This window comes from Alexandromys fortis, unplaced genomic scaffold (assembly GCF_014885135.2).
Source record: "Alexandromys fortis isolate MF-2015 unplaced genomic scaffold, M_Fortis_MF-2015_v1.1 scaffold_21, whole genome shotgun sequence".
NCBI classification, from domain to species: Eukaryota; Metazoa; Chordata; class Mammalia; order Rodentia; family Cricetidae; genus Alexandromys; species Alexandromys fortis.
The window spans coordinates 10,495,911-10,522,294 of record NW_026067905.1 but is presented as its reverse complement, the minus strand read 5'-3'; the positions used below and the strand labels follow the sequence as shown (position 1 = coordinate 10,522,294).

Here is a 26,384-nt window from a genome sequence, read left to right as displayed (position 1 = left end):
AGTGTAATAGAAAGCAACAGAGAAATATATCTTTAACACATATAATAGTGTATATTATATAGAATTTAATGATATGTAAAAATACATGTATACTTTAATAATTTAAGGAGTTGTAAACTTAGGTCTTAGAGTCAGCAAACAAAAAGGGGAATCTCAGGGTCAGTAGAAGAAAGGCAATTGGCCATAAAGAATTATACTGAAAAATGAAGCCTATATTCATAAAAATTGCTGCTTCATGAACTGGAAAAATATAGAGATCTAGAACATTCATATTGGACGCAACATTACTGCAAACTTTTTTTTATTATTATACATACAGTGTTCTGGCTTGGAGGGCACCAGATCTCATCACAGATGACTGTGAGCCATCATGTGGTTACTGGGAATTGAACTCAGGTCTTCTGGAAGAGCAGCCTATACTCTTAACCTCTGAGCCATCTCTCCAGCCCATACTGTAAACTTTTTAGAACATTTCTTCAGGGTTCAAAAGATCTAAAAATTTGACTTTTTTATTTGACAGATTTCTTAATGAGAAGGGATTGAAATGAGGACTGTGCTGAAGGAAACCTCAAAAACAGATTATGTAGAAAATGAAGCCACTCTTCACTCTCAAAACCATGGGTGGGAGTTACTCCACCCAAATACTCAGTTTGCACCTAGCACAGATGTTGGGCATTGCAGGGGTCAATCACTCAGATCTTTCTATTACCACGGGCCTATCAAATTCACAAAATGTTGTCACAAGTGATGTGGCCCTTGGTATTTAACATCTCATGATTGGGTAAGACTACACGTTGCCCTGAGAAAACACAGATGTTTAGAAAGGAGGGCTGAACAGAGCTGGCCAGATAAAGTATTAGATTTGGGAAAGATTGCTATAGACCATTTTCTCCCATGAGTCTTAAAGAATGACAGAAGCCATAAAGACATTTGGCTTGAATGAAGAATGAGGTGGCTTATGGGGTCCTTCTTCCGCTCATCATTTTCCTGTTCCTTTACCATTGGTTTTTCTCAAATAAAATATAAGCATTGTTTCAGTGATCTTTCTAACCTTTTCTTCCATTATCTTTCATTACCCAGTTCTTAGTCAACATGTTTTGAAAACAGTTTTGTTTCCGGTATTCCTTAGTTTCCTCATTGTTCTGACAGAATACCTGACCTGGATAACTTAAGGAGGGAAGCATTTATTTTGGCTCACATCCGTGGTAGAGAAAGCATGGTGGCAGGATTAGGAAGAAGAGAGAGGTGAATGCTGGTGTTCAACTGGAGTTTCTTTTATACTCTGTCCAGTATCCCCACCCAAAATTAGGATGTGTCTTCCTACCTTGTCTTGGTTAATTATTCTATTGCTATGATAAAACACCATTACCAAAAGCAACTCTAGGAGGAAAGAGGGTTTTTTTTTCTTACACTTTCCCATTAACAGTCTGTCACTGAAGGAATTTGAAACAGGAACTCCAGGGAGGAACTGAAGCAGAAGTCATGAAGGAATGCCACGTACTAATTTGCTCCTTGATGGCTTTCTCATACCATTTTCTTATACAACTCAAACCCTCCTGCGTAGACTTGACACCAACCACAGTGGGCTAGGTCATCCCAAAATCAACCGTTAATGAAGAAAATGCCCAACAGACTTGCCTATAGGCAAATCTTACTAAGACATTCGCTCAATTAGTACTTTTTCTTCTTCAGTATATCTAGGTTTGTGTCAAGTTGACGAAAACCAACCAGGACACACCTCAACTAGCCTAATCTAGAAACTTCTTCACAGACATGCTCATCAGTTCATTACCTAGATGACTCCAGATGCTGTCGAGCTGACAGGATTAGCCATCACAGTCTCTACCCACGGGATATATTTTATTTTATGACCCCCCGTGTTTCATACACCCACATCCATACAATACATACACCATAAAACAATACTTCATCTTATGATGTGGAATGTTCCTTGCTAGTGTTTATGTTTCTATTTTAGACTATGCTATTCTCTTTCTATTTTTAAAATGCTATTAATTAATCTGACTAAATTGATTTAATGTCATGCCCTGCAGTTTTAGGGGACACAAAGTCATTTACTTAATGATGGCAGGAGTCAGGATTTGCACTCCTCTGCTTCACTTGCCTAAAATTAACAACACACTCAACATCCTTGAAACGATACCTACTTGGGAACAGAAACTTGTATTTCAGTTAAACAGAAACACATCATATTATTCCTGGCTAGCTCTCAAACATCGCTTGAGGTCACATGGTCACAATTGGGACCAGGTTGCCTCGGAATCTGTGCACCTAATCTCTGAGTTTCCATCCTTGTTTGTTTACTCCTGGGCGATGTTCTCCCACAGCCTTCAGCAATGCGCTCCACTCCTTGGATGGGGCCACATCTCGTGCAGATTTCGTGGCCTTCTTGGATCAGTTTGGCAACCATTACATCCAGGAAGCTGTCTATGGCTTTGAGGAATCCTGTTCTATATGGTACCCAAATAAGCAAGTTCAACGGCGACTCTGGCTGGAATATGAAGATATCAGTAAAGGTGAGTGGGTGGCTCAGTGGCAAATTCTACACCTGTGCAAGGACTATCGGCCCACCAGCAACCTGTAAAAGATTAATTCGTAGTTCCCTCAATTCTGTGTGCTTATCTGTGAAATTTCTAAGGTCAGGTTGCTAAACTCAAATCTCAAAAAGAGGTTATTAAATGATAGAAGATGAGACCACAAGTATGTGTTCATTGTGCCAGTTACTATAGCTATAGAGTTTTATTCTCTATATACTATAGAGTGTGCCAACCACTACAGGGTGACAGATGCCATCCATGCTGCTGCTATGAAATAGGAGGGAAGGAAGAGAAGGTTCCAGTCCATTTACCCACAGCAACACCAACACACTGCCTCTTAACCTCTCACAGGAATGACAGACTGAGTCCCTTCTCATTCTAGCTTGCACAATACTTAGGTTTAGTCTCCATTTTCCCTATTGATTTGTGTTTTGAAGAACTGTCGTAAGTGTTGGGTGGCAGACTTAAAAATGAATCTTTGTTCCCCGTATCTGAACAGCAGGTGACTGACCGGAAGCCCCTTTGCTGTACAGTAGTGGTGCCGTCCTGAGTATTTTTAATCATATCAAGACGGATTTAGCATTGCCATTCTCGGACTTCCTCCTGATCCAATCTGCATGGTGTTCTGTTGAGAGCTAGTTATGGATGTGCAAGCTGCTAACGTTGGGGAAGTCTTGAAATGACACAGTGAAATTCAAGAAATGAGACATCTTATCGATTATGAATCAAAACTTTCTTTGAGACTAGAGCCCCTTTGCCATCAGCAAAGTTACCAAAAGAATAATTAGGTCTGTAGCCTGAGTGTTCTTGTTTCTGGGAGCTCCATACAACCCCCCAATTTCCTTGTTCAACAGGATGCAGAATTATGATGGCTTCCCTTCTGGCTGGCTTCTTTCCGCAGGACCAAGGAATTAATCTCTGAGTCACAGTGGCTGTAGGAATATCCCCCTAAACCAGAGTCATCCGAAGTCATAGAGGCTTCAACCTCAGGCTTCTCAAACTTTGGAATCTGAACAATATTCTGAATGCAATTTGCCAAGAGAACAGTGTAATGTAAGTGAATGTAGATAAGATCAGTTCCAACTGGCAAAACTCTCTGAAGTCTCTGTTCCAGAGCCCAGGGACTGAATCACAAGGCTGAATCCCTTGCTATTCCTGCCTGCCAGGGGCTCAGGGATTGCCAGGGCCTGGCATTTCTGGGAGATGAGCGCCTGACCTTGCTCCAAGCTCCTGACTCTACATGATGCTTCTGTCCAGACACAGTACAGTCCTTAAAGAGAAACGGAGCCCAGTAGGGAGATTTGTTAAAGCCTTGGCATTGCCCCTTGCTTCCCTTGATGGGAAGCCTCTTTTGCCACTCAGGATGCAGCTTTGCCACAAGCCAACTGTTGACTTGAGTTCAAAGAAATATGATCGATGTAGCTTCCTGTTTGGTATTTACATTTAAAAGTATTTAATCATTTTAGCTTACTTCAGCTATGCCTAACTTGCAAGATGTTGTGGGGAGCCACTGCCCATGTTCACCCTGCGGCTCCCCATTCTTGAGACTTCTCTGGAAGCTACAGGATTAATCTGTTTTGTTGTTTGTTTGGGTTCTTAAGTTTTTTGGTCGTGAGCCTAGCCTTTAGTGGCTGAGCCATTCCTCCAGGCCTGGGTTCTTAATTATAAACTGGGGCATCAATCTCCCTTTTCTCTAAAACACAGTCATTTGTTACCATTCCTGTTGTGCTATTGTTTCTTGCAGTTGTTGCCAGTGGTGACAGTGGTGGTTGTCACGGGTAGAAAAGCCCTTCTGGTAAGGACATGTGGGCATCGCTGTAGGCACTCGGCGTTACTCACATGTGACTGATGATAACTTAGAGATGCGTGTTTTAGGCCGGATCATAGAGGGCGGCTCTTCATGCAGTAGTCTTTACTTCTCATGATACCATTTTGGATTAAATATTTCTACATGAATCTTTAGGAAACCCGTGGGGAAAAATATGCCTCCATTTCTTATATCTAAAATTAAATTTAATCACTTTCTTTTCCTTTTTTCTCCCTTTGTTTCTCTCTTTTTCACAAAAAAAAGAACATAAATAGACTTTTTCCATTAGCCTTTGTCCCCATATATAAATCTCTAAAGATGCCTGGGTCTCATCTCATCATCCTTTACTCTTGAGCCCAGAAAACAGGACGGTCTTCCGTTTCAGACCAACCTCTCCGCCTGTGTTTTGGCTGCAGCTGTCTTGTTTCACCTTACCTCTTCCTCGTTAATTATGTCCTTTTAAACGTTTACAATCTCTGCAGCCAATGAGTTCTCCCTTTCCTAATGCTGAGTCTTTGAAATCTCATCTTCTCATGAATGTGAGCCCCCTGCGTTTTAACCACTGTTTAAATACATTCTCAATGAATTTCTTAAGAGTTTCCCTGACATTCCTCTGCTTCCTCTCATTGGCTTCATTTCCACTCTTCCAGTTGTTTTTTAACAGCACTGGAGGAGGAGAAAATCAAGGACTTTTTAATCAGTGCCGCTATCATTTATTCTATGACCACTCCATCTATCTTATCTATAGATTTTTCTATCATCATGCCTCTCCTTAAAACTCGTCTCTTCCCATGATGTTCCTATTGCTGTTCTGTTCATATTTTTTTTCCTATGTCTTTAACCTTTAGTTTTATCCTCTTTGCCCTCACCCCTTTAAAGGAATCATTTGCATATATAAGGGTCATGCAGAGCTTTCGTTTTTTGGAAGATTTATTCTTTCCTTCCCTCCCTTCCTCCCTCCTTCTCTCAATCTCTCACTGTTTCTCTCTCTCCCTCCCTCCCCCCTCTCCTTATCTCTCCCTCTCTCTCCCTCTCCATGTGTGTGTATGTGTGTGTGTGTGTGTGTGTGTGTGTGTTTGGGGGGTCGGGCAGAGGTGTGACCATGCCCAAAGTGTCAAAGAGAGCATCAGATTGTCTGGAGCAAGAGTTTCTGGTGGTTGTGAGCCAGCAGATTTGGATGCTAGGCACTGAGCTCTAGTCCTCTGGAAAAGCAGCAGATGCTCTTACCCACTGAGTCACCTTTCCATCCTCACTTCATCTTTGCTATTGCTTCCTTCTTTGCCCATGTTGGGTGAGTTCCATCTGAATCCTCAGCTCCCACCCCAGAATCATTCCTTTTCTCCAAGAATCAGCACTTCATTGCTACAGAATGTTCAAGTCAAAATTAATACCTACATTTTCTCCCCAGTGACCAACATCTGGCTTCCCTGTGGCCACTAGATTCTAAACCCATGTAAGGCACAAAAAGTAAAGTGGAGAGAGTCTTGGTACTTCTGATCCTTTGCACTCAACCATATGAAGTTATAACCTCTTCCCCACCTAGATATTTTCTCAACACAGGCCTCCTCTTTTGCATTTCCTCAAGGCTGAGTTTACAATACCAATTGGTATAGCAATAATTCAGATAGAAGAGAATAAAGGGGGCAGGGAGAGAAAGAGTGAGAGACTGGTATATACTGTGCTGTAATAGCAGGAATTAAGTCCTGATATGCATTTCACAGTAGGGTGAGTATAGTTAACTGTAGTGTTATCATATTCTCAGCAGCTAGAAGAGAACATCTGAGTGTATTCATCCTGAATAAGTGATCAAAATTTAAGGTGATGGATATACTAATCACCTTGCTTTGATTATCGCATCAAACATACATCAGGCACATACATAATACGCATCAGTCAACACATCATGCTGTACCCATAAATCTGTATAGCTTCTATATCAATAAGAACACCATTTAAATGGTTTCCTCCTGTAACTCCTTTGCTTCTGTTTCCTGCCATCTCACTGCATTCTAAAAGACACCATCTGTTACCTTTTAAAAATGCAATTTAGTGGCATTGCTCCTCAGCTTGATGCCGTATGCTTATTGGATCCTGCTGTCTCAGCACGAGAAGTACAGCTTCCCTCCCTGTATCAGGTTCCCGTGGCTGCTGTAACAAATGACACAGTCCTGACACCTTGACATAAATTCACCCTCTTCTAGTTCTGGAAGGCAGCAATCCAGATCCAGTCTCCGTGGGCTGAGCAAGAGCTTTCCCAGGTCCAAGCTCTCCCTGGTTGCACTGAAGCTCTTCAGGCCTGAATAGCACATCAACCCAACCTTGACCACTGTTCTGGATCTTCCAAGCACTTGGCAAGAACTAACTAGAGGGACCCATTCTCACAAGGCCTCCCTGACTCCAGGCACAGTTCATGGCAGCCCGCTTCCTGCTTCTGTCAGGCTTTGCGGATTCTCTGCAGCGTTCTTCACGTGCCCCTGTGCTGCCATTTCCATGTGGGATTGTCTCCCATAACGATGGCCTTGGCGGCACTATTTTTAATTTCAAGTGTTTTTGTTTGAAATAGTCAAAGTGCATAAAACAGAATAAAATGAGAAATAAATTCTTTCCCTAACCTTATTTCCTGGTATTCTACTCATCAGAGGCAAGAAGACAGTTATTACTTCTAGCTTACTGTATGTAGCAGGCTTTCTTTTGGACCACCATCCAGCTCCCAAATCATAACACAGAAACTTATTATTAGTTGTGAATACTCGGCCTTATCTTATGGTTGTCCCACTAGCTCTTATATTGTATATAGCTCTTATATATCTGTTTCTCTTCACCTACGTTTTTACCCTTGGGGCTTTTATGTCCTACTCAGGGTTGCTGGCTAGCAGTTGCGCATGGCCCCAGCCATCTCCCTCTCTGTCTCCCTCATTCTCTTCTCCCTTCTCTAGTATTCCTCCTACTTAATCTCCTTTCCTGACAATCCATCTATCCCACTACTGCCTAGCTTTTGGCCATTCAGCTTTTTATTAGACCAATCACGTGCCTTAGGCAGGCAAGCTGAAACAGTGACACATCTTTACATAATTAAACAAATGCAGCACAAACAAACACAACACATCTTTACATAAACAAATGCAACATAAGCAAATGTAACACATCTTTGCCTAGTTAAAGTAATATTCCACAACAACTGTCTATACACCTGGAGTTTCTATTCCTCACCATTATAAATGAACAAATCTAGATAGATATATACCTAAATATGGATACATATGGATATATATATATATATATATATATTCACACACATACACATGTAAATAATATGTAAAGAAAATACATATGAAATATCAAATTCACTTTATATAGAAGAGCAAATTGTCTGTTTGTTTGCCCCAAGATTAATTAGTGGAAAGTATAAAAGAATTTTGTTGCTTTGTACTGAGAACTTCCATATTTTTTTACTACAACAAGCATGCACCTTTTCTATAATAAATTCTTCTAAAGATTAAAACATATTTTCTGAAAAGTTATCTCTGTGAAAACTCATAAAATGAACCTACAAAAGCAAGACACACAACGTTTCTACACATAGCTCAGTTTTGGCATGGCTGTGACCTCAGCATCTGAGAAGTGGAGATGGGAGGATTATGAGGTTCAAGGTCATCCTCAGCTACCCAGCAAGTTTAAAGTCAGCCTTAAAGTTTATGTAAGACTTTGAATGAAAAACATAAAATAACACTCCTCAAAAAAGAAAAGGGGATAAAAAAATCAAAAACAAAAACAAACCTAAACATTGGCCACAAGTCGGGGAGGAAATACAAAGCATTACAACCACATTTTATTAGTTTCTAAGTCCTCACCCCCATGGGAGTGTCTGATATATAATTAGCTCCCACAATCTGGTCAAAGAATGAGCCTTACCTTCCCTCACTTCAGAAGAAACAGAAAAAAAAAAAACTATACATCTGTAAGCCTTAGAAAAATGATCAAGAAACAGTGCTCCTTCCTCAGATAAATCCTGCACAGACTTAACCTTAATCCCCTACTCACACACTAAGGCAGCTCCTTTCTTTATATTTTCTAATGCTGTGCTCAGGACGGGTTCCCCCAGGCCTTTTTCCCTCCTGTTTCATTTCCAATATCACTCGTTGTGACCTTTGACTGTTGCCTTCCTGACCAGTCCTTTTGCTGCACATCTGGCTAGGGCATCAAGGCAGAGGAGCTGCAATAAGCAAGGGTGTCCTCCCTGCTGTGACTGCTAGTCCACCATGCACACTGGGACTATTCAGCTAATCAGCTGCCTCCCACCCCTGGGGAAAGTTGAGCTCGCTGCCTGTCTTCATCTTTCTCTGAGACTCAACTGAGAGTTGTTCTCATCCTGTGATCTCTAGTTCTAAGTCATCAGCAGTTAGATTAGAGACAAAGAAAGTGATCCACCTACGTGGCATCGTATCCCCACCACTTAGGATCTGACTTTTCCTTGTTCTACCGCTTTGCTTTTGTGTGTCTTGGTCTTAGACAGATTCAGCTAGTCCCTTTCCCAGGATAACAGACCTCTGCTACAACTGTCACAAAAACAGCCACTGCCTCAGTGCTTAGCCTGTAGTACTGGTCAGCTGAGGTCTAGGCTCATCTATTTCAGCCGGGTATGGTTTTCAGGTTAACGTCCCAGATTGCAACTCACGCCTTAAAAATGTGACCAGGTTAAAAAGACACAAACTTACAGAAATCCGATGAAAAGTACATCATTAAATTTTCTGCAATGTTTTGTTTTATGACCCTTGGGTTGCAAACCAGCTCCAAAGGCTCTTTCTGTATATATTTGCAACAACGAAGTTAGCGCTCATGTAGCAAAGCAATTATGGTGGCGTATGGCTATTTTCTCTAAATGATTCATTTAGTCATTCGGCAAATGTTTGCTAAGGATCTGTTACATGTAAAACCCTGCAGTAAGTGGAGAAGGGACCAGAAGAGTTATGCTGTTCTGTGGCATCAGAGGTTTGAAGATGGAGCTGCCAGAGCTAAGCATGGCTTTGCCATAGGCAGAGCTTTTGAAAAAGGCTAAACTTTCTGAAACATTTCTGTGAGTTTGAAGTTTTGGTTCCCTAGGTTCTGATGCAATGATCCAGAGTACACTGGATCTATAGGTTAAGGGAGGAAGTTAGTAAGAATAATATTCCCCAAAATGACTGTTTGGAATGCTTTTTTCTAAACCAAATAATGTGATATGTACATAACATAGCTTTTCTCATTTAATTTTCCAGCAGACTTAAGTCCCACCCTCCCCAGTATGTAAAAATAAAATCTTGCAGAACTTCAATAATTTGCATGTAGTCACAGAACCAGTGAGTAGTAAGTCGGGATTAGAAGACATGACTACAGGACCAGGGAGATAGTTGAGTTGATAAAGCACTTTCAAACAAGCGTGAAGACCAGAGTTCAATCCTCAGAACCCATATTTAAAAATATAAAAACAAAATTAGAAAAAGAGCAGGATGTGATGGCACATGCGTGTCATCTCAGTGCTGAAGAGGATGAACAAGAGCTCTAGAGCTTGCTGGTCAACTAGCCTAACCAGCTTCTGCAATGCTGGCCAGTAAAGACTCAGAAGACAAGGAAAATGGCATCCAAAGTTGACCTGTGGCCCCAAAACGCACATAATGTGTGTACACGCACACACATACACACATACATACACACACACTCATAGAGAGAGAGAGAGAATCTAATCACTGACATATACTGGAAATGACTTCATGCATTTTACCTAAAAGTACACAAGACAAAAAAGGATTTAAGGAAATCCCCGAAGCCAGAACATTGGTCAAAGATCAGTCTACCAGGGCCAGATGCCCAGCCTTGTTAGGTACATGGTGAATGCACTGTCAATCCCTTTCAATTTTCTAGATTTGGGTAGTTTGTTTCAGAAGTTTTTTCCTCATGACTTCCAGTATTAGCAGTTCCCCAAACCCAGCAATGATTCTCAAAATTTAATGTGCACATGTGTAACATGAAGAGCAGGCTGCTTGTTGGGGTTTATGTCCTGCCCAGTTACCACGGCCTGTAAGCCCCCAAAGAAAATCATACAGAGAGTATACATTAGGTTATAAACTGATTGGCCCATTAGCTCAGGCTTCGTATTAGCTCTTATAACATACATTAACCCATTATTATTATCTCTGTTAGCCATCTCAGTACCTTTTTCAGTGGGGCAGGTCACATCTTGCTTCTTCTGTGGTCTGGGCAGGACTGAAGAAAGAGCTTCCTTCTTCCCAGAATACTCCTGTTTTCATTGCTCCACCTCTACTTCCTGTCTGGTTTTCTTGCCTATACTTCCTGCCTGGCTACCAGCCAATCAGCGTTCATTTAAAATATAATTGACTGAGTTGTCCTGTACCACACATGCATTGCATAGGATCTCATTGAGATGGTGACTCAGTAAATATGGGTGGGGCCTCAGATGCCGGATTTCTAGCAAGCTCCCAGAGGTTACCAAAAATGCTCATCCCAGAAACACATTGTCTATACTTTCTCAAAGATCAATAGGCAGAATGTTCTTTCACCATCTTACACAGCAAACCTCAGCCCTGCTACCCTCCAGGGTTCTCTCCCAGCGTCCTTTCTACAAAGTAGTGGTGCAGGCTATAGGGGCTAACCTTGGACAGAGAGTTTGCTCTGCTTAAGCCTTTGGCTATGGGGCTTGTGTGCAAAAGCAGCTGGTTTGCAACACTGGATTGTTTTAAGCACCCTAACATTGAAAGGAACTATATTAGAGGCGCTTAGCTTAGTACCTAGGTTACACGGTCTTCTTCCTACTGTCTCAAGAAAACTCGATGTAGATTGCTTGAAACCATACTCCATGGCCTTATTTATTTCTTCTTTTCTTCCCTCTCTGGGTCCACAGATTGTCAAAGAGTTTAATATTTTAACCTGGATAGCATTTTGGTTCATAGGATAACTCTGGTGTCTAGATCTGGCAATAGGAAAGTAGCCTGTTTTTCATATAGTCTTGTAATTGATTTGCTGTTGTATTAGCTACTGATCTCAGACTGTGACTGAGTCTGACAAAGGCAGGTTAAGAAGGGGTTTATTTGGGCCCTGCATTTCAGATGATATGATCTGCCATGACAGGGAAGGTATAGTGGCAGGGGCAGGAAGTAGCCAGTCGCATTGTGTCCATAGTCAGGAAGTAGAAGCAGGATCGATGTTGGGGCCCAGTTCACACTCCCCTTATTACATGTGCTACCCCAGCCAATGGAATGCTATCACACATCCAGGGTGAGCTTTTCCACCCTTGCTATCTTAATCTAGATGACTCATCACAGCCATACCCAGTGGTTTGTTTATTTTTTAATGATTTAATGCCTTCAAACTGACCATCAAGATTAGCCACTAGAATTATATTCTGGGTCATTTTCAGTTTCTACAAATATGTAAATGATTTTGCAGCTTGGTTGATTAAGCCCTAAGAATGGGATTGGGGTTTAGCCTTCTATTTCTTCAGTAGCTTCTCTCTGTTTAGACTTTGGTCTAGGTACTGTGTATATGATAAATGACACAGAAGAAAAAAATCTACCGTTATGGAGTTTGTATCCTAGAGAGGAGAGAAAATAAGCAAGCAGTAACTGAATGAAAGCAATCATCTTGCACAGAAATAGACGCTATGAAGAAGCTACAAGTAGATGATGTACATGAGGCTGACTAGAAAATTGGGGATAGATGAAGCTGGCAGGCACCGAGAATCACCCAGCGATGATGGTGAGGGCTGAGTCTAAGTTGACACCTGGAAGAGAAGATGGAGGTGGCCCTATAATGACTTACATGGAGGAGCTGGAGAGATGGCTGAGTGGTTAGAAGCACTTGCTCCTTTTGCAGAGGAGCACAGTTTCCTTCCCGGCACCCACATCATGCCTCAACCATCTGTAACTCCAGTGCCAGGGAACCATTGCTCTCTTCTGGCCCCTGAGGCAGATGCTCTTCATATGCAGGAAAGGCATTCATGCACATAAAAAAATTTAAAAATATTTTTGAAGACCTGAGGGGAAAATAATATAGGCAGATGCAACAACAGTCATAGAGCCTTTCTTATTTGTATAACTCCTAGAATAATGCAGCGCATATTAGGAGTGTAGTCATTAATATTGATTGTCAATATGATAAGACCTAAAATCCTTCAGGACCATACCAGTGAGGTACTTTCTAGATTATATTAATCAAGATAGGGAAACCCACTCTAAATGAGGGGGTACATTTCTACTAGTTGGGGTTCTAGACTGAATAGAAAGTGCAAAGCCAGCTGAGCATCAGCTTTTATTTCTTTCTGCTTTCTGACTTTGTGGCCATCAGTCCCCTCAAGGTCCCGCCTCCATGACCTCCCTACCACAATGAACTGCGCACTCAAACTGTGAGCCAAACAGAACTTCTTTTATTAAGTTGCTTTTGCCTTGTGTTTTTGTCTCAGCAGCACATAAAGTAGCTAACGCCAGGAGGTAACCAAAAAGTACTGGGCTGTGAAGCAGCCCAACTGTGGAGAGGAGGGAAGGCTGGATTCTGGGATGCCATAGAAAGAAAAGAAACTCTGCTTATGGCCAAGTTTATTCTATTCACTAGATTCAGCCATGTAAAATGTGGAAAAATGTGTTTGCTCTATTTAATTTTACCCAGCATATACCACTGGGCTGGAAATAAGGTATAGACCCAGGAGAAAAATGCATCTGGCTAGAAGCTCAACAGTACAAGGTAGCTATTTATGTGGCTTCTTGTCTTGATTAAGTTTTGGGATGAATCCTGCAACTAATTAACTCCAGAGGAATTATGTGAGAGGAAAAAGAAATCACAAGATAAAGTGTGATTTGGGGGGAGACTGCGTCAAAGGGCAGAGCCTGAACTCTGGCATCCCTGGGTTCTTCACATCTCTGAGATGAGTGCTGTTTCCCCAGCCTGACAAGCTCATCTTCCTCTGTAGCAACATGTGGAGGTGAAGTGCGCTGGAATGGGGTGCAGAGCTGGGTTCTTTTGTCTCGGCTGAGCTATTATCCAGCCAGCTTGACCTTGAGGAAATTACCTAACCCTCTTCAAAATAATTTTCTTGTCTCTATAATAACAAACTTGAAATTAGATTACACTTAAGAGTTTCTACTACTTCTAATGTTCTGTGACTCTCTCTATAAACTCGGCAAATGATTTCTATTTCTGATAACATAATGCAACATTTAATAATGCCTGACTCAAGGCTAAATAGGTTAATTCAACAGATACCGCAATAGGAGTTTAATGGAGTTGCTTGCAGCAAAGGTTTAGTGTCTGACAGAATTACATCAGATTTTTTTATTACATGTGGCTGTTGAGACATTGGCTTACTGGCTGTGGGACTCAGTCTCCGTGTCTGTGAGATAGGGACATTAATGTACGCTACAAAGTGGTAGAAAGAATGAATTCAAGTTCCACATGTAAAGCAACATATCTGGTGTTTTGGATTTGGTGCGCCACGGTTTAGATTACTGCTATACCTTCTGTTGTTTTTATCATCATTTTCATGAAACATGACGCTCCTCTCCCCACTTTTGAAAAAAATAGCCGCTGATAAAAACAGTTAAAGGGACTTCAGTAAAACCCTCCCTTTCTTCCCCCAAACAATGATGTCCATTTCACAAGTAACAAATCGCCTATGAAACAGACTCCTGGGAAGGCAGATCAAACCTGTATCACACAGAAGAAGGTCTTTCGGAGGACTGGATGCGAATGCCCACTAGAAAAGGATGTCCAGGGCAGCCCTGTGAGGAGCAGCAGGGGGTGCTGCTGCCTTTGAATTGCTTAGAAACTGTGAGAGCATCCTCCTAGCAGAAACTGCTGGGGAAAGTGTAGAGGCACCAACCTTCCCTTTTGAAAAACAAACAAGCAAAAAATCTTTGTATTTGTTGTTTTAAACTAGCATACAAAGTAACGGGTCCATTATGTCATTTTCATTCATTCTTTGTTCGTTCGTTAGTCTTTCCTTGTTACTCCCTCTTCTGTGTCCCTTTCCCGCTTCCTACTGGCCCCCTTCCGCCCTACCTCTTCTGTACATATGTCAAATCACATATTTTCTGTCACCTTCTTTTCCTCCTTAAGGTTTCTCTTTCCCCTACTATTGTCCAATTTCCAGCATTACAATACACCCCCATACACATGCACATGCGTGCGTGCATGTGCGCGTGCACACACGCGTATATATAGTAAAATCTAGGGTGCACATGAGAGAAAACACATAGTTTTCATCTTTCTGATTCAAGCCTATTTTTCTTGACATAATGATATCTAATTCCATTTGTTTCCCTGCAGATGTCATGATTATATTTTCTTTCCAGATGAACAAAATTCCATTGTATATATGTACCCCATTTTCTTTATTCAGTTGTTTGTTGATAGACATCGAGGTTGGTTTTATTTCTTGGCTATCATGAAGGAAGCAATAAACGTGGATATAGAAGTCTCTCTGTGGTGGGGCACAAAGTCCTTTGGGGGAGTAACCAAGAGTGGTAGAGCCGGATTATATGGTGGGGTTCTGCTTTAAAATGTCTGAGAAATTCCCTTATTGGTGGCTGCAGTTTCTGTTCCCAGTATCAGTGGATGACGCTTTTTTCCTCACGTCCTCGCCAGCATCGCCTGTCCCTTGTTCTTTTGATGCTTGTTTGTGATGATTCTTGTGATTGAGATGAAATCTCAGTGTAGTGTTTTTTTTCTTCCTTGCTGGCTAAGGATCCTCCCCTTTTTCCCGGGATTCATGGTCTATTGACTGGTTCCACAGGCTACACACAAAGACGGAAAAGTTTAGCTGTGTTGCAGAGGTGAGACCCCAGCCCTGTTACCACCCCCGGTTGAAGCAGACATGGATACTGTCGGCTTAAAGACTGCTTCTTAGTCATGGTGCCGTTTTGTTCAGTTTGTACACTTTCCTCATCCCATTTAAAATCCTACTTTAGAGGAACATTTTTGCATTTTGAAAAGCATCTGGAAGTCCGTGATTGCTGAAAGGTGGGGCCCTGCCTCCGTGTCTCTAAATTCCTCCCCCTCCTCAGCCCCACGTCTTTCAGTGTGCCAGCATATATGAAGTGTTTACCAAGCACTCCTACAGTATATAAAACTTAGTTTTCGTCCTCATTTTCTAAGAAAACTGGCAGGATATTAAAAGATCATCTCCAAACACCTCCCCAGCCCTAGCTCTGCCCTTCCACGCTTCAGAGACAGCTTGACCCGAGAACCTACCCTCGTTTCAGATCGCCCAGCTGGTATCAGCTCATGTGGGACTTGGCATGGTGATGGGAAGCTTGGGCGGGTAATGTCCTGTTTGTGAATTTGGAATTAAAAGAGCAGGCTAGGTGTGAAAATAGAGTCAAGTAATATGATTCGAGATTAGAAGTGATCATCAAGAACAGGTTAGGTTCACTTCTGACCCCCAAATTGTGATTGCTCTTCTGAGTTTGGGTTACCCACCAGTATTCAGCACTGTAGGAAATCAGCAGAAGGTTTTTCTTCCTCCATGCCTTTTTCTTTCCTTTTCTTTTTTTGATAATTACTTTTTAACTTTGTGTTTTGAGACAGGATTTCTCTGTGCAACCCAGACTGGCTCCTCTTACTGCTGTCCCACAGGTCCTGTGAGTTCAAGGTCACACAGGCCGCACAGCTTTTCTATTATAAAGTGAATAAAAAGATTTACTCCAGCCGGGCGGTAGTGGCGCACGCCTTTAATCCCAGCACTCGGCAGGCAGAGTCAGGCAAATCTCTGTGAGTTCGAGACCAGCCTGGTCTACAAGAGCTGGTTCCAGGACAGGCTCCAAAACCACAGAGAAACCCTGTCTCTAAAAACCAAAAAAAAAAAAAAAAAAAAAAAGATTTACTCCATCAGGAAAGGGGGGACAAGTGTTAGGTGCAAAACGATACAACTTGTATTTAAACAGAAACACAACAGACGTGGAAATGTTTTGAGGAAGATCGACACATAACTGCTCCCTTCCTGGATGCTCACACTAGTGTGGTCACCTGCCGTTTCTGACAACCTTCTCCTAGTTTATGTTCTTTAGTTATCACAGACAGACTTTTCTTTAATTTTTATTAATTAATATATTTATTTTACATCCCAAACATGGTCTCCCCTCCCTTTTCTTCTCTTACTCCCTCCCCCATCCTCCCCTTCGCCCACCAATCCACTCCTTTGAAATTGCTCAGAAAGGAGCAGGCCTCCCATGGGCTCCAGCAAAGCATGACCTTTAGACCAAGCATCTACCCTGTATTCAGGCTGGACAAGGCAATCCGGCATGAAGAGTAGCTTCCCAAGGGCCAGTCAAAGCACCAGGGACGGCCTCTGCTCCCCTTGCCAGGGATTCCACACATGGACCAAGCTACACAACTGCCACTTACGCACAGGGCCTAGGTCAGCCCCACACAGGCTACTACTCTGTGAGTTCCCATGAGCCAGGCTAGTGGTTTCTGGGGGTTTTCTTGCTGTGTTCCTGACACCCACTACATTCCCCCCACTTCCTCCCCTCCCACCCTGTTTCCTGTTTCCTACAATCCCTCCTCCCTCTCCTCAGCAGGACTCTCTGGGGTTTTCTTTAATCTTTTTTTTTTTTTTTTTTTTTTTTTTGGTGAGGACATTTTCAGAATTTTTTTTTGTCACCTAGCAGAATGTTTTTTTTTATTTTTTTATTTTTTTTAAATATAATTTTTTTATTGAAAAAAAAAAGATTTCCGCCTCCTCCCCGCCTCCCATTTCTCTCCCCGTCTCCCTTTTCCCCCCTCCGCCCCCTCCCCTCCCCCCCCCCCCACTCCTCTCCCCCTCCCTCTCCAGTCTGAGGGGCAGTCAGGGTTCCCTGCCCTGTGGAAAGTCCAAAGTCCTCCCCGCTCCATCCTGGTCTAGGAAGGTGGACATCCAAACTGGCTAGGCTCCCACAAAGCCAGAACATGAAGTAGGATCAAAACCCAGTGGCATTGTCCTTGGCTTCTCAGCAGCCCTCATTGTCCGCCACCTTGGAAATTGATTCCATTAACCGTGAAAGGGCTGGGAGTTGGCACAGAACACACGCAGACACCAAATTCTTAGTCCCAAGGAGATTTGTTACCCTAGAGGGGCAAGTGGGAGGAGGAGTGCCTTTGGATCAGGCAATGACAGCGGCAGGTATTTCTGTAGGATTTCTGCAGGAGTGGTTTTTAAAGGAGAAAAAGGGGAAGTCTGTGTTAGGAGCTGGTAGCCAAACAATCCATTTCCATTACTCAACCTTGGTGTTTTCATAGCTGGACGTTGGTGTTTCAGTCAGGTAGAACAAAGTGGCCAAATAAGGGAAGAGACCTTGGGGGCTAACTCTGGGGATGTACTCTAGAGTTTCAGCAAGGGAGACGGAAGGGAAGAAGGTGAGACCTGCTGGCAGGAGGGCCATGCTTCGGCCCATTAGAGAGCCCTTCAAACGGAAGTTATGATTTAAACTAAAGGAACTAAAACCACATGAGAAAAAAATAAATCTTAGGAAATTGGTTTAAAAAATAGCAGGTAAAGTTAGTAGCATCATTGTCAAACCTTGTCCCAATAGCCAGTCAATAGCTGCTTGAAGTGTAGATTGTGTTATAGTAGCCAAGGGTCCCTGATAACACCTCTTTTATCTCTGTTACCCGTAGGGATGGTTTTCCAATCACAACCACTTCCCTCCTTAAATTCTCCCTACAGGAAACATTGAGAGTAAAGTTAACAGCTGTCTCCACATTGTCTCCAGGAAGGAGCCAGTGCTTCTCCAAGGATCCCACAGAAGGGAGGAAAGCTGACGCCAGGTTCCAAATGCACTCTTTACAGAGTGGGCACCTTGTCAGACAGCCTGGCTTGTCACATACGTGCCGTAATGGAGATGGCTGCCCTAGGGGAGAGCGCAGGAGCTTGCGTGGAAGGTTGGCATGCAGGAAACAGGCAAGCATATTAAGAGAGTGTACCTGCTGGAGCAGCTCTGGGCATCCTAAGACACAGAGACATCAGATTGCCTTCCGCTCAAGTTAGGAGTCAACAGAGCTCAACCCTCAGAACGCTGAAGGCAGTTTCACTGGTACCCAGCTAAAGCATGATGTAATTAAAAAGGAGCACACAGCTCCCCTGAGTCAGATTACCAGGGGAAACCCACCAAGGTGTTTTGCCCAGGCAGGGCAAGTATTCACTCCATTGATTTAGAATGTATGAGTCTTCAATTTAGAGCAACTGAAAAACAAAACAAAGCAAAACAAAAATTGAGGAGCTGATTTTTTTTTTAAAGGCGCGGCAAAGCTGAAGGAAAAAAAAGGCAGAAACGTGTAGCTCTCCAGCTCAATGTTTCAAAAGTTCTGCCTGTCAAAGCGCGTGTTTTGGAGGTTAAGTGTGAGCGCCAGCAGCAGAAGGAAAGAGTGTCTGAGTGGGCAAGCTGACAGTCGTGTTCCCTTGGCATGTCCCCCTCTCTGTGCGGTTGGGCAGTCCCATACTTACACTGTCATTCTGTGTGTGCCTCCACTGCCCAAGCTGGCGGCCGTGCTCCCTCCTGTCAGTCTGTCTATTACTGTGGTAATTGGCTCTGTGGCTACTGACGGGTTGGGGGCCTTTAGGCTTCACACGTTTTTGTTCAGTCTGTTTTGCTCCTCTTCTTAGAGAACAGGCATCATCCCGTTCCCTGCAGCCCTCCCTACCCTTGAGAAGTTGCCTTAGGTCCTGCTCACAGTGGGCTCATGCTGGGCATTGACCATAGTAACAGGATGGGGGTAATCAGGAAACAGCTCTCTGAATTCTTCTGCAGAGCTATGTTGGAAGGGATAGGTTGATCTTTGAAACTGTCTTTATCATCTTCCCCAAGGGGCATCAGCGTATTGGGGTTCATACAGATCATGGACCCTGTACTTGCTGGGCTGGCAGAGGTCACTGAGACCCACAGATAAACAAAACAAAATTAAAAAGTAAAGAAAACAAAAATAAACAAACAAAACAATGGAATTGGCCTTTCTTTTCTTTTTTTTTTTTTTTTAAAGTCCTTCAGTGGACAGTTACTGAGTGTCTAATCCTTGCTTGAAGAGTTACCAAGCCTCCAATTCATGGCTACTGGGCAAACAGCACTGTGTGTATTGTATGTAGAAGAGAAGTGATCATTACTCTGGTGGAGACAGAGGCCATGGAAGAAATATGTTATAAAGAAGTAAACAAACAGCAAAAGATTATGGGTTTGGAATGAGCTGTGGGGTAATGAATAAAGTGAGGCTGCCCACAGTAGAACACATCAGGAAAGGCCCAGCTGAGTAATTGTACACGCCAAGCTGGGTAAGATAAGCTAGGTAGGGGAAAGGCTTCCATGGAGGTGGGGGTGGGGGCTTTACAAAGACCAGTGGGAACTCATCAGGTAAGATGGGGAAGTGTGAGCAAGGGAACAGTGGCCTGGCTAGGGAGCGTGGAATGGCTGAGAATGGACAGACAGACCTAGTCCCAATGAGAACGTTAGGTAGGAGGTCATATGTGTGTCTCCAGATCTCCACTGCACTAGACAGAAGGACTTAGGAGAAGGGGTGCAGGCACAGAGACCGTGCCAGCAGTGTGGCTGCCACCTGGACAACTGGAAGTGTCTCACTTACCCAAGTGTCCAGCGGTGGAGGGAAACATCAAAAGAGAGATCTAGGTTTACCCTTAAGAAAGTAGTTGCCAGGCTTTTTCAGACCCAGGTCAGCTGGCTTGGTGAGTTCCCGATAGAACATCCCCATTGTCTCAGTGTGTGGGTGCACCCCTCGCGGTCCTGAGTTCCTTGTTCGTGTTCTCTCTCCTTCTTCTCCTGATTTGGATTGGGGGAGGGGGAGGGAAATGGGAGGCTGCGGTGGGGAAGAGACAGAAATCTTTAATAAATAAATAAATAAATAGAACGTAGTTGCCAGTAGTCCTCATTGTCTGCTTGCTATATTCAGCGAGTCCGGTTGGCTTTGTGGGAGCCTAGGCAGTTTGGATGCTCACCTTACTAGACGTGGATAGAGGTGGGTGGTCCTTGGACTTCCCACAGGGCAGGGAACCCTGATTGCTCTTTGGGCAGACAAGGGAGGGGGACTTCTTTTTTGGGGAAGAGGGGGGGAAATGGGAGGCAGTGGCGGGGAAGAGACAGAACTCTTTAATAAATTAATTAATTAATTAATTAATTAATTAATTAAAAAAAGAACGTAGTTGCTAGAGAAACTTGGCGATAGGGTGAATTTGGGAGGAAGGAGGAAGGGAAAAGGATGTAGAAATAGGCTCTGGATACTTGTTTAAGTAACTGATTATCTGAAAGAACCACGTAGTAATTGGGAGTGATGGTACCCGGCAGGAGGAGAGAACTAGGAGGGAAGAGGCATCCAAATGCAGAGACAACAAACTTTAGAGTGGCAAGTTTGGAACTCAGAGGGGAGGTCAGAGCTCCAAACACAAACCTGCATTATCTGAAGCCTTGGCCTCTAGGGGTAGATGAGAGAGAAAAAGAGAAGACCCAGGACTCATATTCTAGGGTGCCCTGGTTTGTGGCTTGGTTAGTGGCAAGTGGAAAAAGTGGGTGGGCAACAAAGGGGATTGTAGAGGGGAGGCCAGGAGGTAGAGGTGCCTGGGAGACTGGCAACGAAGGGTGTGAGCAGCTATGTCCTTTCTCACTCAGAGCGGTAATAAAACTACTAAGGCAGACTGGATTGCCTGTCATAATAGAACCATGAATTTAGTATCATAACCGTGAAAGCCCTAAGACACAGTTATAATGAAGTACATAAGCAGAAATCTGAAATTATTAGTGTTTTTTCACATCTACTGCATCTCTTACAGCCTTATGATGTGTGAAAGCAAGTTACATCTTAAGATACTGTTTGGTGAAGGACTTATGTAAATGGCGTTCACTCACAAAGGTGCAGTTTTGATTAGAACTCCTAAAGGGTAGCAGAGTCCCTTGAGATGGCACAAGGATAAGTGGATTCTATGCATACCGGCAGAAGAGCCACTTCCCAGTCAGGACAGCACACACAAACCCAGTGTGTTTGCACTGTGACCCTGTTCTCTTCTTCCACTAGCAACCTAGCACCCGCCCCCTAGCAACCTAGTGTCCATGCCCAGCTGTCAAAGGGAAGGCTAGCAAGTGGAGACTCCAGCTTGTGGTCACACACAGAGAGTAGAACTGAAACCGGGGCCTAGTCTGGATTACCTGCCATTACCTGCTCTCAAAGAACCACACATTGGTTTCCACTTGTGCCCCGCACATGCCTATTGTCCAGGCATTTCTCTTCATTTCTGGATCTGCCTGGATGTCGCTCCCCTCTCCTGAGGGTGCCAGACCAGTCATGACCATCTGCTTGACAGTAGTGCTGCTGCTGGGAAATATCAAGACGATAACAGAATAAAAGAAACCTTTCCTCTGCTCAGTTCTCACCTTGTCACCTCACTTATGCATTCCGTAAATACCTATGCTAAGGGTGGGGGGGGGGCAGACCTGCGTGAAATGCTGGGGGTTCTGGTGCACTGATAATAAAAGCTAGGCAAAATTTGTTCACAAGGTAGCTAGGCAGTAACCAATAAACAAGAAGTGATGATTAAGTGAGAAGGAGTACTAAGGATGTGAAAAGAGAAAACTCAACAAGCAGGGTATGATCTAGAGCAGGTCAGGATTCAAAAGAACAGACACTGCCTGAACTGAGGGATGGCGGTAAAGGTATTTCAGTGTTGCCAACCCCAGGAAGGGTATCTAAACTGCACACAGGTCTGGGCTGACTTGTGAACTAGGATATGAAGATGGAGCACAGAGCCTGAAGTGAGGTGCAGGGGCCAGGTTTAAGAGCCATTGAGCTGCATCTTCTTGTCTTTGTCTTTCTGCTATTTTAAAAATACTGACAGATTTTTAGCCAGAAAACATGCAATCTGAGTGTGCTTTAGAAAGATACAATTAAGAGCAGCCTGGGGGGATGAGGAACCATCGAAGAATATTTGGAGTAGACCTGGTAGGAACTGCTGAGGTAAAGGGAAAAGAAATGTTCAATGGGCTATGGGATGACAGTAGTTGAGGGAATCCTGCCAGGTTGTGAGGCTCTCTGGGTATGGAGGGCATGGATGTGGGGAACCACAGCAGAGCATAACATAGCAAATTACCCAGGAAGACCTAAATGAAACCCCACAGAACTTCCCAATCCACCATTAGTACGATGGCAAGGACATTAAGGTAATTGATATGATTTTGATACGATACGATTTTCTGGGTAGTAGAACTGTGTTCTATGACAGCTTACTTCTGGATGCAGAAGAGGCTGGTGATGGTGAAGGCAGTGGCCTAGCTAGCCTTTTCAATTGACCCAGCAGTACGATGTCTGAGAGGAAAGCCTAGACTGAGGAACTGCCTAGATTGGATTGGCCTATAGGTATGTCTTGATTATTAATTTATCCAGAAAAGTCTAGACCAGTGTGGGTATACCATCCCTAAACAGGTTGTCCTGAACTATATAAGAACGCTAGATAAGCATGAACCTGCCAGTGAGCCAGAAACACACAGGGACATAGACAGAGGGAGAGACACAGAGGATGACAGAGACAGGTGGGGAGAGACAGAGGGAGGCAGAAAGAGAGAGAGAGAGAGAGAGAGAGAGAGAGAGAGAGAGAGAGAGAAAGAAAGAAAGAAAGAAAGAAAGAAAGAAAGAAAGAAAGAAAGAAAGAAAGAAAGAACCAGCAACCAACTTTACTATGTGATTTTTGCCTCTGGATTCACGACTCCGGGTTCCTGCCTTGACTTCCTTCAATGATGGAGTGTGACCTTAAATTTTAAGTCCAATAAACCCTTAACCTCTGAGTCACTTTTGATTAGTGTTTTATCGTAGCAACAAAAAAGGACCTAGAGCAGGCAGCAACCTCATCTTCTGGGTTTGGGAGGGAAGGGGGAGACCATCCTTCCTGGGCTCCTGAGCTTCAGGCATATCTTTGTGAGGTAGACGGGAGAAACAGGAAACTGGTGTGCTCATCTAGATCCTAATCTCATTAGCTACCAGTGCTGTGGCCAAAATCCCAAGCAGCAATCCCTTGACTCTATTCTAACACATCATTGAACCCTGGTCAGACTCATCTGGACTGGGGCATGGGGAAAAGATCAGCAAAAATGTTTTGAAAACTCTGGTTTCCGGTATCAGGTTACTACATCCCCTGTAGTAAAAATTCTATTCTAGTGTCCCCCAGAACCATTTGGGTAGAGATGAATTGGGGGTGTGGTTGAGACATTGAGAGTGAGACATTGAGAGGGAAAATCCAGGTTTGTAAAGTGTGCCACGTCTTTCCTGCAGGAGCCAGCAGTCGTGTTTAATTCTTGCTATTCTGAGCAGATGTTTCTTTGTTATCTTCTAATTGGTTTTTATTCTAAATTTAACACTAAACGTTTCTTGATGGTAGCAACTGGGAGAACTAGCCTGGTGCATGTCAATTCCAGGACTGCACAAGACATCAGGACCTTTCCTATGCCCCCCTTCCCCTCCCCACATCACACCAGCCTGCATTAGGAAGCAGGAGACTGCTCAATGTGGCCTTTCCTGCCTGTGTTGTCATGTTTATAGATGTCAGATTCTAGGGAACAAAGGGAGGGGAGTAATCTAAAACCCGAATGATAGCCCCGGAAGCCATGTAGAACCGCAGGTGCATGCCAATAGATTGGAAGCTGCTATCAGCAGGCTCACGGCGCATGAAATCCAGCATCCCAGGCAAGGTCTTCAGAAAGTGGTGAAAATGATTCAGAAAAATTGGGTAATCAGGTGTTCTGGAATCAGCTGTGGACGTCTAATACTGAAGATCTCGTATGTCTGTAATATGGACAGAAGTGTTAAGCTGGAATACAGGAGCTGTAGTTAGATTCCTAGTGCCTGTATAATCTTCAAACAAAAGGCCAAACTCCCCGATCCTCAGAATTTCCATCTACAAAATGGAATAGTGAAAATACTGTATGCTGGAATGGTCATAAGGCCGGTAGAGACCTGGGCCATGGTGGGTTCTGAGTAAGGAGACTATTGGGACTTTTCTGAAGTGTTTCATAGTACATAAGCTCAACAAGGTGTTCTTCAAGAGTTGAGCTCAATGCTCAAATTATTTTTGGCTGACACCAACCACATGCTGTTTTTCCTCTTAAGAGAGTTTAATACATATTAGGAAGCTAAAGGCTTTTAAAAGATTTATGAGATTTGAAGATTTACAAGCTTAACTTTGAGACAAGCTACCTCACCATCTTAAAGGAAGAAAACCTGGTGTTTGCCTGTTTATTGGTTTAAATAATGCTTTTAAGATATTCTAGGCAAAAGAACCTTCTGACATCGTGTAAACAAAAGTTCTAGGAACCTACTTCAAAAAATTCTGGGACTTTGTTGTTATGCAGCCTCCAAGTAAGTGAGATCTATCACTCTTCAACTGCGGGATGGAATCCTCTTGTTTCCCCTGAAATAGTCCCTTGGTTTGCCTTTCATCTGCTGCACACAGCAGCTGGGTTAACCTTGCTAGCCTCACCTCCAGAACTCTCAGTCTTCTGACTGGTTTCTCAGTCCCTCAAACCTTTGTGGGCTGGCCTCAGGGTGCTACCCACTCTTGTCTTCTTCAGCCTCCCTGTCAGGCTTGCTTAGCTTCTAACAAATGCTTTTCCCCAACTGTTGCTTCAGACAATACTACATTATTGGGCTGGCTCTTCAGGAGCCTGTTTCCTGGCTCGTCGCGTATCTTTAATGCTTGTTCTTTTCCAAGTAGCACGGCTGTGTCACAGAGTTAAACTAACTTCTGTGGCATCCCCTCTTTGTGTTTTTTCTTTACTTACTTCTTCTGTGAGGATACTCTCTGCCCTAATTACCTCAGGAGCTCCCACTCACTCTACCAAACGGTCCTCTACCAGTCCCTGAGGGCCCTCTAGCCCTCACTCACTCTCTTATTCCTTACACCTTCAGTTGCTGCCATATAAGTTAGGGCTGATTATATACCCTGGAGTCAGACCTGGGCATAAGTTCAACTGTTTCAATATTAACCTTGAAGTTTCAAGCAGAGAATCAACAGTGATGTGTTTTATTGGGAGAATATGAAATCCCTGTGCCCCTCTGTGCTCTGAAAGGAATACCCTTCTCTCTGATACTATAAGGACTCAGCTAGGACACCTATGTTTACCTCTGATAAGGTTGCAAGGCCGACTACCAAATTCCTCTTCTTTGTCTCGTAAATGATCGGCTCTATCGCTTGTATTGTCAACCAGCCTGAATAAAATGCATGTTAATTAAAATTTGGTTTAACTTCTCTTCATCCTCTAGGCTCTGGCCTGTCTTCAGGATGGGCTAGAGAGCAAGCTGGCCTCAGATCTTCTATTCAGTCAGAACATTTCCAAATGTATTATTTCTAGCTTTGTTTACTTCTCTCTATAAAAGTAAAATGTCTTCCTGTGTAACTTGAGCAACATCCAGACTCCATCTCACTGTGGAAATGGTTCTCTTCCCTATACGATAACAGTATCCTGCCACTTTTACCTTGGTGATAATCCTTTAGAATAAATCTTTGATTATTAGTCCAAAACTTCTTTTTATTTGATAGAATATACACTGGTACATAGAAAATAATTAATAAAGAGAATCTGGCATTATTTTACTATTGCGTGTTTGTTGGTCTTATATCCTAAGTATATTATGTTTTCTTTGAGGAAAGGTGATTTACTGCCTGTACTCAGGACCTAGCCCAGAGCTGGACAGGGCTGATCTTTAATAGATCTATACTAACTGATGAGTCCGCCGGTGTCACCAAAAAGCTGAGAGCTCAAGGTGAGCCTATATTTGTGAAAAGCCCACAGCCAGTTGAAAAGATAATTTAGCTGTGTTCAGAGAAAGAAAATGATCCAAGAAGGCTGGAGACCACCACTGGGCAATTGTACCAGAAGATGGAGAGAACATGGAAGTTTCTGCTTTTCCTCCATCTCCTCTAGTGCATAGTGCATGAGATTGACTTTAAACAAGAGAAAGTAAAGAAGCCATGCAAGAGGAAATTGTGGCTCACATAGAGAGAAAAAGAAAGAGCTGAG

The 26,384-nt window shown here is 43.2% G+C and overlaps 1 protein-coding gene across 1 annotated transcript in view; it reads left to right on the top strand.

Moving 5' to 3' along the window:
* Astn1 (astrotactin 1) overlaps positions 1-26,384 on the top strand; it is a 342,711-nt gene that overhangs the window by 264,273 nt on the left and 52,054 nt on the right. The window contains exon 16 of the mRNA XM_050135418.1: positions 2,349-2,537. Within this exon, the coding sequence (XP_049991375.1) occupies positions 2,349-2,537 (189 nt within the window). The remainder of the gene's footprint in view (positions 1-2,348; positions 2,538-26,384) is intronic.